General features: G+C 30.2%; 1 protein-coding gene across 11 annotated transcripts; it reads right to left on the bottom strand.

Moving 5' to 3' along the window:
* Window positions 1-1,641: 1,641 nt before the first annotated feature.
* LOC139852573 (uncharacterized) lies at window positions 1,642-5,421 on the bottom strand. 11 transcript variants are annotated; one of them, XM_071841873.1, is made up of 11 exons: window positions 4,945-5,421; window positions 4,764-4,804; window positions 4,141-4,654; window positions 3,814-4,039; window positions 3,603-3,713; window positions 3,153-3,368; window positions 2,985-3,019; window positions 2,770-2,902; window positions 2,320-2,591; window positions 2,137-2,211; window positions 1,642-1,907 (listed from the first exon to the last, which is right to left on the bottom strand). In XM_071841873.1, the coding sequence occupies exons 5-8, from the start codon at window positions 3,656-3,658 to the stop codon at window positions 2,877-2,879; spliced, it is 333 nt and encodes a 110-aa protein (XP_071697974.1). In that variant the 5' UTR covers window positions 3,659-3,713; window positions 3,814-4,039; window positions 4,141-4,654; window positions 4,764-4,804; window positions 4,945-5,421; the 3' UTR covers window positions 1,642-1,907; window positions 2,137-2,211; window positions 2,320-2,591; window positions 2,770-2,876. The 11 variants fall into 11 exon arrangements, 9 of the variants coding, with proteins under 9 accessions (XP_071697974.1, XP_071697972.1, XP_071697971.1 ...); XM_071841871.1 differs by lacking the exon at window positions 1,642-1,907 and having other exon boundaries at window positions 1,929-2,211; window positions 4,141-4,386; window positions 4,501-4,654; XM_071841870.1 differs by lacking the exon at window positions 1,642-1,907 and having other exon boundaries at window positions 1,929-2,211; window positions 3,814-3,852; window positions 3,930-4,039.
* Window positions 5,422-19,068: the final 13,647 nt, after the last annotated feature.

Here is a 19,068-nt window from a genome sequence, read left to right on the forward strand (position 1 = left end):
ACAGAGTTATACGAAATTAAAAAAATTATTTCTGGTTATTTTGCAGATAAAATTGATAGCTGATTTTGATTGAGGAAACGTTGGTGGAATTATTTCATAATGTGAGAAGAATAAATTGATTTAAAAAAACTGAATGGTCGACAAGAATCCTTCTTCCAGCACAAAAATATTAGAAAAATATAAAATGGAGAAATCAACAGCTATCAGACTTTGGTTGTATTATAACTTGATATTCGATTCTTATTTCAGATTAGAGGTATAAACAAATTTATCTACAGCTTGATAGCTACTAATAACAGATCGTACGATTTATTGGATTTGCTATCGAATAATTTGGAGACAAATACAAAAAAATGAAAAAAGCTGGGATAGGGATGTTAGCAAAATTCTGTTCCTGAATCTGATATTACTTATATATAATTAATATTAATAATTATTAAATAAAAATACATTAATAATAATTATACATTTAACATTATTAATATTACTAAAAATAATAATATTAATATTTAGTAGTAATAATAGTTATTAATGATAATGTTAATAATGATATTGATAATAATAAAATTAATGTTAGTAATAACCAGTTGCTTTGATAATATCCATAATTACACAATTTTTGTAATTTTAGTAATAACTAATACTAATAATATAAATAATATTATTAATAATTATATTAATGATATTAATATTTTAATGATAATAATAATAATAGTAATAACACTGATAATGCTAATTATTAATGATAATCATTATTGATAATATTGTTAATAATAATGATGATGATAATAATATTAAAAATAATACTTATAAGCTTGATATTATCATACTAATATTTACACAGACTGAAATATCCTAATTTCTTCATATAATATTTATAAATTTTATATATATACATACATATCTATAGTATACCTATAATAGTTATGGATAAAATTTATGTAAATATATTATTTAATAACTTACTATTGTATATTTATAAGTATTCGTGTTTAACTTTGTTTAATATTGAATGACTGACAATTTAAGGTTTCCTAACTTCGAAGCCATATACATTTCATATATATATATATATATATATATATATATATATATATATATATATATATATATATATATATATATATATATATATATATTAAATCTACTTTAATTTTATATATTGATCTATTTTAAATAGTAGTTATTATGATATCATATTTTATTTTATTTTACATAATTAATTTAATGACAACAACATATAATAATTCAAATTATACATATACATATACACACATAACCATTTACAATTAATTGTTCGTGAATCTTCTGAGATGGTCAAAGGTTAAATGTATTCATGTAAATTGTTCTAAAAATTTTTGAGACTCAACTTAACATACTTTGCTTATCGTGTCAGAATATATAAAGATTAAGTTTAAATTTGGTCAGAAATTACCGGGTCGTCACATATGTGACTTGAATAAATTCGCATCACTTGTGGAAACCGTAATACTTTCAGCAACATTACTCAATGTGTCTTCAACCATGACCCAAACCCTAAGCCCACAGTCCAAAGCATCATAACCACACTTCAAAAGTCTCACCCGTTGACTTTTAATAGTCAAATTACCACCCATGATACTAAAGTGCAAACCTTGAACAAATCCATCAGAATGTATATACGTATAGTAGCACTGACCAGTCTATTTGCAAAATCTTACTTTTGCCTTGGCAAATATATTAAAAAAACAATACATGGCCTGTTGACTAAGCACACTCAACACAATACCCATAAACTGAAACTATATATTGATGTTCATCCAATGAGATATATGCACCATACCCTTGCATATACACCACAATTTTTCCAGCCCTATGCTTGTGGTGTCATAAGAAGACCAATTTTAACTCCAGACCAGACATCCAGCCTTTAAAAATAAATAAGCAAATAAGTTGACTCAAAAAGAAAGAGCACCACAATATTAATTCTACCCATCTCCACCTTATATCACCAAAACCCATATAAATCCCACAAGAAAAGAAAGCATGAACCACACACACACAAATTCCATATTGACCCAACTACAGTGAACAGTCACAAGGCAAAGCATCTTTAAAATTATTTTTAAGTGATACAATTATAACGTAATATCATACCCTTTGTCTTTTTCGTTCTTGCACTTTTTCTTGCCTTAATATCTTATAATTCTCAACCATGGATAGAAGTAGAACCTGTATGCAACATATTAGATAGTAGCAAGTAATGTTCAATTTTGGTAAACTATAATTAAGGATCAAAATTAAATTAAATTGAATCAGTTAAAGGAAATAAGTTGTTACCCCATCATAAGTAAACTCAACCCCTCTTTCATCCTCCCATGCAACTATTCTCACAACTAAAGCATCTACCAGTCTCGTTTCAAAAATTGCATTAAAACTTGTATAAGAATTTAGTAAAAAGGGGCAGATTTTACAGCAGTTTCAGTGTTATTGATAAATAGTAAATAGTAAATGTGGTATTTACCTGGAAGTTTATTGACCAATCCACAAGCTTTCTCAGCACGCTTCAGTGTAAGATGAGCACCTCTTTCAGCGTTATATCAATTAGCATCCTGCACAAAAAAGGTTGACATTATATAGCTAGGTGTTCACTGCAGCAAATAAATACAAATGTTGCAAACTGGGCGGGTCAAGTTTGTTGGATAGTAGCTTAAGATTCACTTTTTAACCGGATTGACCCGACCCATGTATTAAAATAAAATAAAAATAAAAAAAAGAAAGTAGACTAACCCGGTTATACTCCTCGAGCCAACATTCTTCTTCACAAGTACCCATCCATTTCTCGACTTTTTCAAGTATATCTTTCCGACTAAAAGCTTCGTCTTGCACATTTCCAATTAGATTTTCATTTTGTTCAAGAATACTACCAGCATCAACAATTACTTCATTTTAAAAAATACCCATTAAACACAAAATCAGGCGAATTTAATCAATCTGAAACTAACCTCCCACTTTCTTGGACCATAAGAGTGCACATAAACTATATTTAAAAACAGATTGTAATGTAATCAAAATATATATACACGTAACCAAATGAATACCTGCGGCCATTTGAATAAATTGGTACCTAGACTACTTGTATATAGGTATAATAATATATCAAAGTTTTATACCTCGTGAACACCTCATCAACTTTGCACGATAAACTCCTCATAATTTCAACGAACTTTTTATGAATCCCCTGATAACTCGCATCGATCTTTTTTATTATGTGTTTCAATTTCAACTGGTGTTTTGCTCTCTCAAAATTATCAACCATAGGCGGGAGACTCTTAATTACTTCCCCATGAGCATTAGTCCGGACATTTAGCCTTTTTTCTGACCATTTTCTAAAATTATAAAAGTTAGCTTGTAACCGAATATATCTTTCTTTACCGAAACTTGAATCGGCAATTAACAATGCAACCTTTTCCAGTAATTGATTTTTCTCGGTTTCAAGATGACATAATTTAGTCTCGATATCGGATGAAGTTGTGTTATCTTTATTGATAATGGCTACTTTGTAAAGCTGAAGTAGGGATTTAATGGTTAAGCAATTTCAGAGATTAAACTAAACAATTTACCTCAATATATTGACGATTAGCATAAAAGTTTTCCAAACATTGAATGCCATCTTCATGTTTGTCGATTGGAGTGGTTACAGTGAATGTCATCTTGATGTTTATCTGCTGGAACTGCTAGATGCCATCTTTATGTTTAGATTATTAAAGCTATGCACAGAAGAAGATAGATGAACACAATGTAGGAAAAAAAAAAAGATGAACAGATGGTTACCAAAATCACGCAGTCTGTTTTATTCATTCTTGATAAACCCTAACAATTTCACGAAAATAATTAATCAATCATTAAGGAGATCATAGAAGAAAACAAGGGGGGGAAAAAACTGTAACTGAAATAAGCATATCTTCAGAGTTAAAGAACCCTGCTTCATGAGCAGCTGGTGATCTGAAAATTTATCGTTATGAGTCGTTGTTTCAATTAAAATTTTGGGAGATTCCCGCTGCATTTATCATAAGAATCATTGTGAACACACATGGAACAAACATATTGATAACAAAAAATGATGAGAAAATAATAACAAAAATTCACAAATCTATTTACCAATGGAAACCGGCTCGCCACCATTGTTCACTGAATCAAAAAAAGGAACATCATGACGATCTGATGGAAGTGAAGAGTTTTTAGCAGAACCAAGAACCGAAGATGACTGATCAGAGAACGAACTTGCAAAATGGTTATGCTTTTTCAACATATTTCTAATCACAATTTGCCTTGAAGATAAAGTAGATGTGCTTGCAAGGAAACGATCATCATTAACACCCTCAAGTCAGTTTTATCATCCAGGAGCTGACATTCTTTATCGTTTTTAGGCGGTATTTTTTTATAATGAAATAGTAGGAAAACAATTGTATGAAGACAATTGGATTACCCTAAACCCTAACTAAAATAAATTGTGATTACCTGAGCTTTTAAAGGTCCAGATTCAACATGTACCGGTAAAATTGAGATGAAATTGAAGATGATAATGGATGAAGAAGAGTCTTCGACTTAGTAATCGAATTGAAACGGTGGCTATCATATCTCACAATCACAAACTACCTTCAGCCATTTTTGCCTTTTCATGATTCATTTGTCATCATAAGATGAATCAGACTCACAATTATAATAAAAAATAAAACTGGTTTAAGTATGTTGAAAGTAAACTAGTTAATAAGTATGCATACCTTGTCATGCCTACTTAACATCATCATCAATAATCTTTAGTCTGCATACATTATAGAAATCAATATAACAACAAACAATTAAATTCAAAAGTTTGTGATTAAACACTGAATTATCGTGTAGAAGCAATAACAATAGTTATATTAAAATTGAACAAAGAATAAATAAGAGATGAATATTTACCGGCTTATGAATTTGACAGTTCGGATTCAACAGGTACTGGTAAAATTGAGATGGAATTGAAGATGATAATGGATGAAGAAGAGTCTTCGGCTAAGTAATCGAATTGAAACGGTGGCTATCATATCTCACAATCACAAACTACCTTCAGCCATTATTTCCTTATCATGATTCATTTGTCATCATAAGATGAATCAGACTCACAATTAGAATAAAAATTCAAACTTACATAAAACTAATCACTATAACCCTAAATCCCTAAACCCTAACTAAAATAAATTGTGATTATCTGAGTTTTAAAAGTTTAGGTTGAAGAACAAAATGATTCCATTCACGTTGCAATCGACTGGAGGTGGATTAGAGCAATTGAATGAATCGAGATGTTATACTGGTAACCGATTAACATTTTAAGTAATGGAGATCATAGATATCTAGCACCGGAGTCACGATCTCTGTGAATCGATGGATTCAATTTGTTAGTTTTTGTACGAATCCCCTAATTTTTTTAGAAGCTACCGTGTTTTTTTTCTATTAGAAGGGTATTTTAGGAATGAATTATATGTAAAATTGATTTATTAGCTAATTTTTTTTAGTAAATGATTAAGTACTGTTGAATCAAGGGGTTTTGTAATGTAATTTTTTAATCTAATGGTAATAAAGTGGGTTTTGAAAACATTTATTAGCTAATATAGACTCTCTTAATGTATATAGTAATATTGATAGTGAATAGTGATATAAGATATAAGATTACAAGATAGTCCCCGCGATGGTAGCCTAGTGGTTGGGGGACAAGCAGCATACCGCGATGGTCATGGGTTCAATCTCTGCCCCATGTCCCTTTAAGCATGAGTTACACGATTTTCCTCTCACATGTTAGCCGTAAGATCGTTCGGTGTAGGGGCGTTAGATGGTCAGTTCCACCCTTCTTTTTTTTTTTTTAAGATTACAAGATATATATTACGTATTAACCAAGTATGTCATCCGATATTTTTAATTTTATATGTAGTGTCTCTTTTAATCAAGATTGTAAAATACGTGAGACGGGGTCGAGACGGTTGGGTCCTAAAAAGGTCGAGACGTTCGAGACGGGGTCGAGACGGAGGTCAAGACGGACGTTGACCAAAGTTGACTTTTAAATATATAAGTATATAAATGTATATGTGTACTTATTTTAAAGCCAAAAACTTTAATTGACTAATTTGTTCCCATAATTGCTATCACCGTTAATTTATTACTTAAAATTCAAACTAAAATACGACAAATTTGACCGATTTTATCGACTTTCTGGCTTTTCCGATTTTTGACCGACTTTGACATGATTTTTTTCAACTTTGACTCAAATTTTGACCGTTGACTGTCACATTAGACGGTTTTCTTCGAGACGGAACAGACTAGTCACCAAACCGTCGCAACGGCTTGAAACGGAGTGTTTTGCAATAGTGATTTTAATTGAATTACATATAGATACTAGAAATTAGATATAAATGTTGGAAATATATAATTTGTCTATGAATATTCATGTATGTTTGACTTATATACATAATGACAATGACAAGCTAAAGGCCAGTCACGCATTGCGGCAACGGGCGACCACCTTTACGACGCGTACGAAAAGTTATGTAGTATATAACTATACATTTTTAGTAAAAATATTTTTTTAACTCAATGGACAATTATCCGTTTTAACATATCAAACATCTTTTACAGTTGTAGACAAAATATATCGTTGTAATAATACTTTGTAAAAATAATCATCACAATACTTGTTAAAATCTATTTAAAAAAAAAAGTTTTAGCTAAAAACCAAAAAAGAAATGCAAAAAATAAATTAAAAAACTTATAAAAGAAATATTGTAAGTAAAGGTTGGTGGAAAATAAAAATAAAAAAAAATTGAAAAGCTTGGGAGGTTAAAGGTTAAAAAAGTTATTCCTTAATTAGGACTGAAAAATGGTTATATTGTTATAATTTAGTAGTATATAACTACCATTAGTGGCCTATTTTCAACTAATATGAAAGAAGAAAGAAGAGAGTAAATTCTTATTCAAGAAAAATGGTGTACCTACTGATTACAATCGATAACATACTTATAGTACAATAATTCGCTGTGAAGTTAGGTGGAACAGTAATATCCGTGATCCACCAAATATATTGATTCACCAAATTTTACTTTATCAAAAGTGTCGGCCACTACACCATGACACTTGACTTATAACACTCCCCCTTGGACGACAATTTTGTTTCACTAGAGATCAACTACAAGTTACTGCCTCGTTAAAAACCTCGCTAAAGAAAAACCCAGTGGGATAAAAACTTTATCCAAGGGAAAAAGAGTGCAGCATAGAGTTGACTCCCCCTCAAGTAGACATCGCTGAGTCGTCACATCTTTTGATCTTGCCTCATGCCAATATTGTGAACATGTGTTCTGAAAACAGTAGTTGACAGTTTTTTGGTATAAAGATCTGCAGAGTTGTTGATTGAATGTATCTCATTTTAATCTTGATGTCTTTTATAAGATCTTGAGTATATGAGAAGAATCTAGGAGGTATGTGTTTTGTTCAGTCACTTTTGATATACCCTTCTTTCATTTGTGCTATGCAAGCTGCATTATCTTCATAGATAGTTGTTGAACTTTTATTGCATTCTAGTCCACAAGAATCAATAATGAGTTGTGTCATTGATCTTAACCAAAAACATTCCCGAGTGGCTTCATGTAATGCAATCACTTCGGCATAATTTGATGATGTTGCAACAAGTGTTTGTTTTTGAGAACGCCATGATTTTGTGGTACCTCCATTTAGGAATACATATCGAGTTTGAGATTTATCTTTATGAGGATTTGATGAATGACCTGCATATACATAATCAACCAAATCTTGTTTTGAAGCGTTAGAATAAAATAATTTTAAATCGGCAGTTCCTCAAGGGTATCAAAATATGTGTTTGATCCCGTTCCATTGTCATTTGGTAGACGTTGAGCTAAATCTTGCCAACAAATTAACTACAAGAGAAATGTCAGGTCTTGTACAATTTATAAGATACATAAGAACCTCAATTGCACTAAAATATGGAACTTCCGATCTGTTAAGATTTTCATGATCTTCGCAGGGATGAAATAGATCAGTGTCAATATTGAGTGATCTAACAACAATGGGTTTGTCTTTAAAAAATGTTTTAAAATCTTTTCAGTATAAGTTGTTTGATGTACAAGTAAACCATTAGGCATATGCTCAATTTGCAATCTAAGGTAATACTTGATTTTTTCAAGATCTTTTATTTCAAAATAATTCTTTAGAAGTTGAATGATTTCATAGATCTCTTTATTTGTTCATATGATGTTAAGAACATTGACATAAATAACTACGATATATATCCGATCATTGTTTTTCATAATAAAAACACATGTGCAAATAAGTTTATATGTATACACTTTTCTTATCAAGTAATCACTTAATCAGTTATACTATTGTATCAACCTATATAAAAATCTTTGTGATTCAATAGAATATATTTCTTTGAATTTTGCATTAGATAATATGATACCTTAAACCCTTTAGGTATATATATATATATATATATATATATATATATATATATATATATATATATATATATATATATATATATATATATATATATATATCACTATCAAGTGATCTATACAGATAAGTAGTTACAACATCCATGAGATGCATTTAAGTAACTACCAGGTTGATTAAGTATCTAATAAGTAATTGTATCCATTACAGGAGGATAAGTTTTCCTCATAATTCATTTCTGGTCTTTGTGGGAAATCTTGAGTTACAAGATTAGTTTTGCTTTGTAACTTCATTTGCACATTTCTTTTTCGGATAAAAATTCATTTGTATCCCATACGTTTCACATCTTTAAAAGTGATAACAATTGATCCGAAAACTTTCCTTTTATTGAGCGATTCTAATTCAGCTCGTATTGCTCCTTTCTAATGATCCCAATTGTAGTGACCCGAACTTTTCCATGTTTATATATATTAAATGAAATTGTTATTTACATGATTAAGTGTTTTCAACATGTTAAGCAATCAAACTTGTTAAGACTTGATTAATTGAAATAGGCTTCATATAGACAATTGACCACCCAAGTTGACCGGTGATTCACGAACGTTAAAACTTGTAAAAACTATATGATGACATTTATATGATTATATATATAGTTAACATGATATTATGATAAGTAAGTATCTCATTAGGTATTTTAACAATGAGTTATATACAAAAATGAGACTATTGAATTAAGAAACTTGAAAACGATATATATATATATATATATATATATATATATATATATATATATATATATATATATATATATAACGATTATCGTTATAACAACGTCTTATTAAATACATATGAATCATATTAAGATATTGATACACTATGTTTAATCATGATAAATGATAAGTAAACATGTCATTAAGTGTATTAACAATGAACTACATATGTAAAAACAAGACCACTAACTTAAGGATTTCGAAACGAGACATATATGTAACGATTATCGTTGTAACGACATTTAAATGTATATATATCATATTAAGATATATTAATATATCATAATATCATTATAATATAATAATTTAACATCTTATTAGATATAATAAACATTGGGTTAACAACATATAACAAGATCGTTAACTTAAAGGTTTCAAATCAACATTTACATGTAACGACTAACGATGACTTAACGACTCAGTTAAAATGCATATACATGTAGTGTTTTAATATATATTCATACACTTTTGAAAGACTTCAAGACACTTATCAAAGTACTTCTACTTAACAAAAATGCTTACAATTATATCCCCGTTCATTTTCATCAATAATTCTATTCGTATGCACCCGTATTCGTACTCGTACAATACCTAGCTTCTAAATTTATTTACTATTGGTATATATACTTCAATGATCAGCTCTTAGCAGCCCTTTTGAGTCATCTAACCATGTGGGAACCATCATTTGGCAACTAGCATGAAATATCTCATAAAATTACAAAAATATTAGTAATCATTCATGACTTATTTACAAGTAAACAAAATTACACATCCTTTATATCTAATCCATATACCAACGACCAAAAACACCTACAAACACTTTCATTCTTCAATTTTCTTCATCTAATTGATCTCTCTCAAGTTCTATCTTCAAGTTCTAAGTGTTCTTCATAAATTCTATAAGTTCTAGTTTCATAGAATCAAGAATACTTACAAGTTTGCTAGCTTACTTCCAATCTTGTAAAGTGATCATCCAACCTCAAGAAATCTTTCTTATTTACAGTAAGATATCTTTCTAATGCAAGGTAATACTCATATTCAAACTTTGATTCAATTTCTATTACTATAACAATCTTATTTCGAGTGGAAATCTTACTTGAACTTGTTTTCGTGTCATGATTCTGCTTCAAGAACTTTCAAGCCATCCAAGGATCCTTTGAAGCTAGATCTATTTTTCTCATTTCCAATAGGTTTACCTACTAAAATTAAGGTAGTAATGATGTTCATAACATCATTCGATTCATACATATAAAACTATCTTATTCGAAGATTTAAACTTGTAATCACTAGAACATAGTTTAGTTAATTCTAAACTTGTTCGCAAATAAAGTTAATCCTTCTAACTTGACTTTTAAAATCAACTAAACACATGTTCTATATCTATATGATATGATAACTTAATGATTTAAAACCTGGAAACACGAAAAACACCGTAAAACCGGACATACGCCGTCGTAGTAACACCGCGGCCTGTTTTGAGTTTGATAATTAAAAACTATGATAAACTTTGATTTAAAAGTTGTTCTTTTGGGAAAATAATTCTTCTTATGAACATGAAACTATATCCATAAATCATGGTTAAACTCAAAGTGAAAGTATGTTTTTCAAAATGGTCATCAAGACATCGTTCTTTCGACTGAAATGACTACCTCTTACAAAAATGACTCGTAACTTATATTTTCGACTATAAACCTATACTTTTTCTATTTAGATTCATAAAATAGAGTTCAATATGAAACCATAGAAATTTGATTCACTCAAAACAAATTTAAAACGAAGAAGTTATGGGTAAAACAAGATTGGATATTTTTTTATTGTTGTAGCTACGTGAAATATTGTAACAATTCTATACAAATCATATCCTAGCTAACTTATATTGTATTATACATGTATTGTAATATATTATGTAATCTTTGGATACCATAGACACGAATACATTGTTTTGACATATCATATCGACCCATCTATATATATTTCGGAACAACCATAGACACTCTATATGCAGTAATATTGGAGTTAGCTATACAGGTTTGAGGTTGATTCCAAAATATTATATACTTTGAGTTGTGATCTAGCCTGAGGCTTGTATACACGAGGTCGTGGATTGATTCGAGATATTATATATTGCTTTATTTCTGTACATCTAACTGTGGACAACTAGTTGTAGGTTACTAATGAGGACAGCTGACTTAATAAACTTAAAACAGTAAAACGTATTAAAAATGTTGTAAATATATTTTGAACATACTTTGATATATATGTACATATTTGTTATAGGTTCGTGAATCGACCATTGGGCAAGTCTTACTTCCCGACGAAGTAAATCTGTGAAAGTGAGTTATAGTCCCACTTTTAAAATCTAATATTTTTGGGATGAGAATACATGCAGCTTTTTAAATGTTTTACAAAATAGACACAAGTACATGAAACTACTTTCTATGGTTGAATGATCGAAGCCGAATATGCCCCTTTTTACTTGGTAACCTAAGAATTAGTAAACCAGTCTACTAATTGACGCGAATCCTAAAGATAGATCTATTGGGCTCAACAAACCCATCCGTTGTAGCGGATGCTTTAGTACTTCGAGTTTTTATATCATGTCCGATGGATGTCCCGGAATGATGGGGATACTCTTATATGCATCTTGTTAATGTCGGTTACCAGGTGTTCACCATATGAATGATTTTTATCTCTATGTATGGGATGATATTGCAATATGAAATCTTGTGATCTATTATTATGATTTGATAATATATAGGTTAAACATATAACTCACCAACATTTTTGTTGACGTTTTAAGCATGTTTATTCTCAGGTGATTATTAAGAGCTTCCGCTGTTGCATACTAAAATAAGGACAAGATGGAGTCCATGCTTGTATGATATTATGTAAAAACTGCATTCAAGAAACTTATTTTTGATGTAATATATTCTTATTGTAAACCATTATGTAATGTTCGTGTGTAAACGGTATATTTTAGATTATCATTATTTGATCATCTACGTAATGCTTTTTAAACCTTTATCGATAAAATAAATGTTATGGTTGTTTTAAAAATGAATGCAGTCTTTGAAAAACGTCTCATATAGAGGTCAAAACCTCGCGACGAAATCAATTAATATGGAACTTTTATAATCAATATGAACGGGACATTTCACCAATCGTGTCTATTTTTCCATGACAGATTTTGGTTTTGGATCATCATCATCATTCATGATGTCATATGCAACATTATATGAAAATATCTCATCAAGATTTTTCATGTCATTTCGGTTCCATAATATTTTTGAATGTGCATAATTGATTGCAATTTTCGTATTTACATCATCAATCTCCTCTGCAGAAGGAGTATTGATTTGTGGTTCTTCTTGAACACTTTCTTTTACCTCATTATCAGCTGATTTTCTTTTTCGAGGATTTTTATCTTCGGAACCAATTGATCTTCCACGTTTGATGCATGGCAAAGACTCAACAGTGACATTATTGCCAGCTTTTGGAATTTCAGTTCGAGCTAGAGCATTTACTGCTGATGATTTAGTCACTATTATTATATCTGTAAATGCATCAGGTAATTGATTTACAAGTTCTTGCATATGCATTATTTTTGAACTTTCATTTCACATTCTTTTGTCCGAGGATCAAGATACCTTAATTGATGTTCATACCATGAAACATTATTTTCTTTATTTTTCATTTCTCCCCCTAATCTAAGGAACAATTTTTCATTATAATGACAATCAGCAAAATGTGCTGTAAAAACATCACCCGTCATAGGTTCAATATATATTATAATTGAGTATGTTTCATATCCAACATATATTACCATCCTCCTTTGAGGACCCATTTTAGTGCGTTGTGGTTGTGCAACTAGAACATACACTGCACAATCAAATGTCTTAATGGTGTGAAATATTTGGTTCTTGGCCAAGATTAAGTTGTAGAGGAGAATATTTATGAGTCGGACTTTGTTTAATGTGAAATAAAGTCGCAGCATGTAAATTTGCATGTCCTCATATAAATTCTGAGAGTTATGTACTCATTTTTAATGGTCTAGCTATTAGTTGTATGCTTTTAATTATTGATTCAGCTATACCAATTTTTTTATGCACATGAGCAACTAGATGTTCAATAACAATCCCTTTAGACATATAATAATCATAAAATGCTTGAGATGTTGACTCACCAACATTATCAAGTCTCACCCTTTTAATGATGTAATCGAGAAATGTGCTCTTAATTTAATAATTTGTGCAAGAAACTTTGCAAATGCCATATTACGGCTTGATAACACACAAACATGAGACCATCCGCTAGATGCGTCTATTAGAACCATGAAATATCAAAATGGTCCACATGATGGATGAATTGGTCCATATATATCCCCTTAGATTCTTTCAAGAAACATTGGTGATTCTTTCTCAATGTGTTTTTCATTAATCACCATATGTGCTTTTCATTAATATATCCTTTTCACCATATGCGCTTTTTAATCATATGTGCTGCGTTTTTCATCATATGCACTTTTCATCATATGCGTTTTAATCATATGCGCTGCGCTTTTCATCATATGCGATTTTCATCATATGCGCTTTTTATCATATGCACCGCGCTTTTCATCATATGCGCTTTTCATCATATGCGCTGCGATTTTCATCATATGCGCTTTTCCGTTCCTTATATCAAGTTTGCAAGACCTGATATAGTATTTGTAATTCCTTTATTTGATTTAAATCAATGAAATATTTCTTAGATTTGATCATAGTGTGTTTGTTACCACTATCTGTAATACATAGGTCTTTACCATTTAATTGATGTTGTATTTCAGAAGGATTCATACTAAAACTTTAAATAAGATAAGCAAATAATGAGTTATATTTCAGCAAGATAATCAAATTATATTACCTGCAAACAAGTTACAATCTGAAGTACATAAAAGATAACACCTAATAAACATATATATATTATGGTCTAAAATCATTTACTTAGGAGTGATACATAACAAGCTAGGCATCTTAGAAAAATTAGATCATTTAAGTTTTAACTTAGCCCAGTGTCTATTTAATCAAGGTTATTCACAAGATTCATTATCATTTCCTTTTCTTTCACTATTGTATAATAGTGATTACATAATTCTTGATGCCTCTCCATTATATTTCATATTATTCATTAACAAATTTCACTATTTAGTTCACAAACGATACGAACCACCACAACAATATGATTTCTTAATTTCATATTTATCGAGTAATCTGAATCATGATAAACATTTCACAATTTAAAAGACTACTAAAGAAAAAGAAAAAGGTACAAGCCAACACAGCATGAATTACAAGAAGCCAAGGCATGCGATTCCGAATTTTCAATAATAATAATAATTGTGTCAGCTACTTTTCAATTTTTTTATATATAAAAGTAATCAAAAGAAATGGTAAAGAAAAGTAAATGGAAAAATCATGAAGGTGTGGGTCTAGTTGATCAAACAATTTCGGAGTAAATTAAATGGGGAAAAGAAAAGCAAGTTGATTAGGGAAGTGTACAGAAAGTGAGTAGGCTGTTTAAATACACAGTAGAGGAGAGCTTAGTTCGATACACACACATAGTTTACTCCGTATCATATTCACATATTCACTTGAAATTGAATTTCTAAGTTTTAAGTTCTTAAGTATGTTCGTTCGACTACTATAATATTGTACGGGTATTTTTAATTCAATTTTTAAATAATAATAATAATAATAATAATAATAATAATAATAATAATAATAATAATAATAATAATAATAACAATAATAATGATAAAAAAAATGCTACCTCAAAAGAAAATGGCTTAAAAATAATGCCCTAGTTCGGGCTCGAACCCGAGACCTCTCAATTACAAAACTTCCTCCCAAACCACTGAAGCATTCGTGAGTTCTCATTATAACTCGCGTGTTTAATTGCTTAATATTTACGAAACGGTTTTTCATCAAATTATTATCACCATTAAAAGCAAACGGTGAAGCCCAAGAACAAAGGCCCAATCTTTAAGCCCATCGAAAATCTAAGTGGCCCAAATGTTTTCTGGTCTAAAAACGTTATAGTTGATCCAAGGTAATTTAAAGGGTTCGGTTTTTTTTATTAACGATTATCATCATCATATCTATTTCGCTAGTCCCTCTCAGTTTATCATCAAAATAGAAAACCAATAGCAACTGCATCTTAAACTTGTTGTTTCTAATCATATATAGAAGTCAAATTTTTCTTTGATCTCTCAAATAAAAATGTTCCCCACTAATATAAAAAGGCGTCGGCCATAAAATTGTATTAAATTAGTATCACCTTCCCACTTGCATAACCTCTTATAATACTTTTGTATTAAATTCCTATATAACCATGTTGTCAAACTCTAACCAGTGTATCTATACTACTCATTTCATCGACTTCCTTATTTATTATCATCATCACCAGACGTCCCACCATGTGAAGAAATAAAAAGTGTAAGATGTTTAAAGCTACAAAGAATACCCAGCGAGAGGTACAAGCAACAGATCATGGCGTACAAGTCTACAAAGCATGAGCATAGTGTCGGCAGACCAAGTTGAAGTGTCAAATTAACTTTCTGATGAGTATGAATTTTTTATATGTTACAAAGTTGGTCAATGTTCCCTAATATTTCTATCTAGTGGTACTACAGTATATTTTTGCTACAAGTTAATAAAACCACCTACACCTATTACAAAACTATGGGCTGGTTCCCTTTCAAAATGGTATGAATATCGGTTACTTTACACATTTCATTTTCTCACTAAAAAAAACCCCATAAAAGAAAAGAAGTAAATCACTTATTTTCTCAGAAATTATCTCCCACCAGTCACCACCATCACTCTTATTTGTCACCATCGATATAAATCTATATATCTATTTAACTACCCCTTTTCTTAACTATCTCTCTCAAAGCAGGTTCATTTTATGATCGTTGTAAAGTCTTGGTTTTCTTGTTAATTAATTAAGTCAAAGTAATGTAAATTAATTAACGTCAACAATTTTGAAATACCTGATGAGTATAACTTAGTGATGGAAGAATCCAAGCTGATAACTTCTTGATGAGAAGACACACTTTCAAGATCTTCTGACGGTTTCAGCGGCGGAGGACGATGTCCGGCAGGAATCTTGAGAGGTGGAAGTGGTGGTTGAGCAACTAGAAGAATCACCATGATTATACGGTGCTCTTCGTGCTGATAACGTATTATAATTTAGTAGTATATGACTACCATTAGTGGCCTATTTTCAACTAATATGAAAAAAGAAAGAAGAGAGTAAATTCTTATTCAAGAAAAATGGTGTACCTACTGATTACAATCGATAACATACTTATAGTACAATAATTCACTGTGAAGTTAGGTGGAACAGTAATATCCGTGATCCACCAAATATATTGATAAAGTGTCGGCCACTACACCATGACACTTGACTTATAACATATATAAAATTATTAGATTTGAGAAGCTGGGAGGTGAATAGAACCCATGACCTTATGCAAGCAACAAACAACCCAAACGCTGGACAAACATTTTATATGTTTTCTTTGCATGATTTATATTAATTAATACGGGTAAAAAATGGTATTTTGTAATAAAAAAATAGATTGAACAGTGAAACCTTGTTCTCAAATAATATATTATTAATTTAATTTCTCATATTAATGCTACTAGTATCTAGTCGTTCTACCTCTATAGAAGTTTTATACTCTATTCATGTCAATTTAATTAGTTCAAATAAATTGTTCACTTTGGTAATTTTTTTTTTTTTTTTTTATAGCAAAAGTTGAAATATATTGATTACTAGTGGAGGACCCGCGAATTCGCGGGATTTTTTGAGGGATGAATCACAATTACCTTCTATGCATCATTATATTTTACATAGTATTTGTTCAGTTTATTATAAAGCGATACAGTCTGGTTTAACACGACCCGTAATCATTGCATAAGTGTAGATATTAAAGTGGGTATAACAACCCACGACCCGTTTAACACGACCCAAAGATAAAGTCTGGTTTTACATTTCTTGAATCTTGGTTTAAATAGAATTGAAAGATATAGGTCACACCAATCATAGTTTCAATCACTAGAGATAACACTTCTTGGTTATCAAATCCTTGGTCTCTTATGAGGGTAGTACAATCTGTTTGAGGATTTTGTCTGCGAAAACAGTAGCTCATGCCATTGCAGTGATGTCAGCTAATGAGATTCTCAAACGAAAGCTGTTACATTCATTTAATGTTAGCATTATGTACACGTAATCATCCTTTTTGTAAAACATAGCATGTTTATGCTTATGCAAAATACAACACCCTCGTGCTTAAGCATCATAAGGGTGACAACACTTAGAATAAAAAACTTAATTGATAATGAATCACATTAATATAATTGACTTAGAGAATACATAATATAAAATATAGATTCAAAATTATCTAATTTTCATAAATGTATACGTAAGAATATATCTAAACATGTATATAAGCTTATGCTTAAAATCCATATCCAAACATGTATACGCTTATGCTTAAAATTTGTGTTTTAAACATGTACTCCGTATAAGCTTATGCTTATGCTTAAGATGTGTATTCTAAAGAATCACATTATATCTAAACATCTATAAGCTCTCCAGTGTCCATCAAGCAACTTTAAATTCTTATCATTTCAGCAGTTACAAATAATTGTTTGTTTATTGATTTCTACAAATGATTCATGTTTATTCACTGCAGGTATTACAAATCTAACAAATATCACAACAATATAAATATAAATCTAATAAATATAAATATGCTAAATCTAATAAACATCAACAACTTCATCTAGTATATTATCAAAATCACTGTTTTCTAAACTTAAAGAGCATGAGCCATTGATCATAGGCTGAACCATTATTTCGAAAATTGGTTGGACTTCTCGTCTACATTCTGAACAGTGAGTGCAAACCCGATCACAGTTTCCTAAGTCCCGGTAGAAGCTGGTCGCACTTAAAACAATAAAAAACATTAAGAACCATTAATAAATCAACCACAAATAGTAAAGGAAATAAAACAATTTAACAACTGAACACAATAATAATTAAACCAAAATACCTTCAGCATTCAGATTATCAACACGCCCAGTCATACGATTTACAGAGAGTTTCGATAGCATCTACATAATCAAAAATTTAAAACATCAACATAAATAAAATTAAACTAATACTGCAAACGATATTATTTTTATTACAATCAAAGATTAACTTTCATCAAAGCATCAATATCATCAATTAACGTACCAGCCATAGACAACGAACTCGGGTGACCAGTTGATGTACCGAGATCGGTTCTTCCAACTAAGCTCCTTCTAACCCTTCAAAAGTTCAGCCTTCAAGCCCTTATTTTCACAAATCAGTTTTCTTTAACAAAAAATAAAAAAATAAAAAATAAAAAAATAAAAAAAAAATAAACAAAGTAATAGCCACTATCTAACACGTGAACAATCAAAGTGCTGATGTATATACAATAGTAATGACACATTAATCTGAAAATTCTTTTTACTATTCGGACACTTTACCCGTTTAGTGTCTATTTGTGTCCGTGAGGGTCGATATCATCATAGTGGAAGGCTTACCTGCCTTTGATATTCCGTGAGGGTCGATATCATCATCATCATTGTTATTTGAAGGCGCACTCAATATTTTGGATGACCATGAAGAATACTTATCAGCAACATTCTTTTTATAGCAGCATTCTTTGTAGATGGTTTTGATGCATCACCAACACAAGAATCTTGAACGTTATTACAAAAATTAATCTAACTTTATTACCTAT

This window comes from Rutidosis leptorrhynchoides, chromosome 6 (genome assembly GCF_046630445.1).
Source record: "Rutidosis leptorrhynchoides isolate AG116_Rl617_1_P2 chromosome 6, CSIRO_AGI_Rlap_v1, whole genome shotgun sequence".
Classification (NCBI taxonomy): Eukaryota; Viridiplantae; Streptophyta; class Magnoliopsida; order Asterales; family Asteraceae; genus Rutidosis; species Rutidosis leptorrhynchoides.

What these genes read in the sequence shown, in the direction of transcription:
- LOC139852573 (XM_071841873.1), bottom strand. Translation starts at nt 3,658, where the DNA reads ATGAAGATGGCATTCAATGTTTGGAAAACTTTTATGCTAATCGTCAAT. An exon ending in CTAATCGTCAATATATTGAG is followed by an intron (nt 3,369 to 3,602) that starts GTAAATTGTTTA and finishes TTATAATTTTAG; the next exon opens with AAAATGGTCAGAAAAAAGGC. An exon ending in ATGGTCCAAGAAAGTGGGAG is followed by an intron (nt 2,903 to 2,984) that starts GTTAGTTTCAGA and finishes TGATGCTGGTAG; the next exon opens with TATTCTTGAACAAAATGAAA.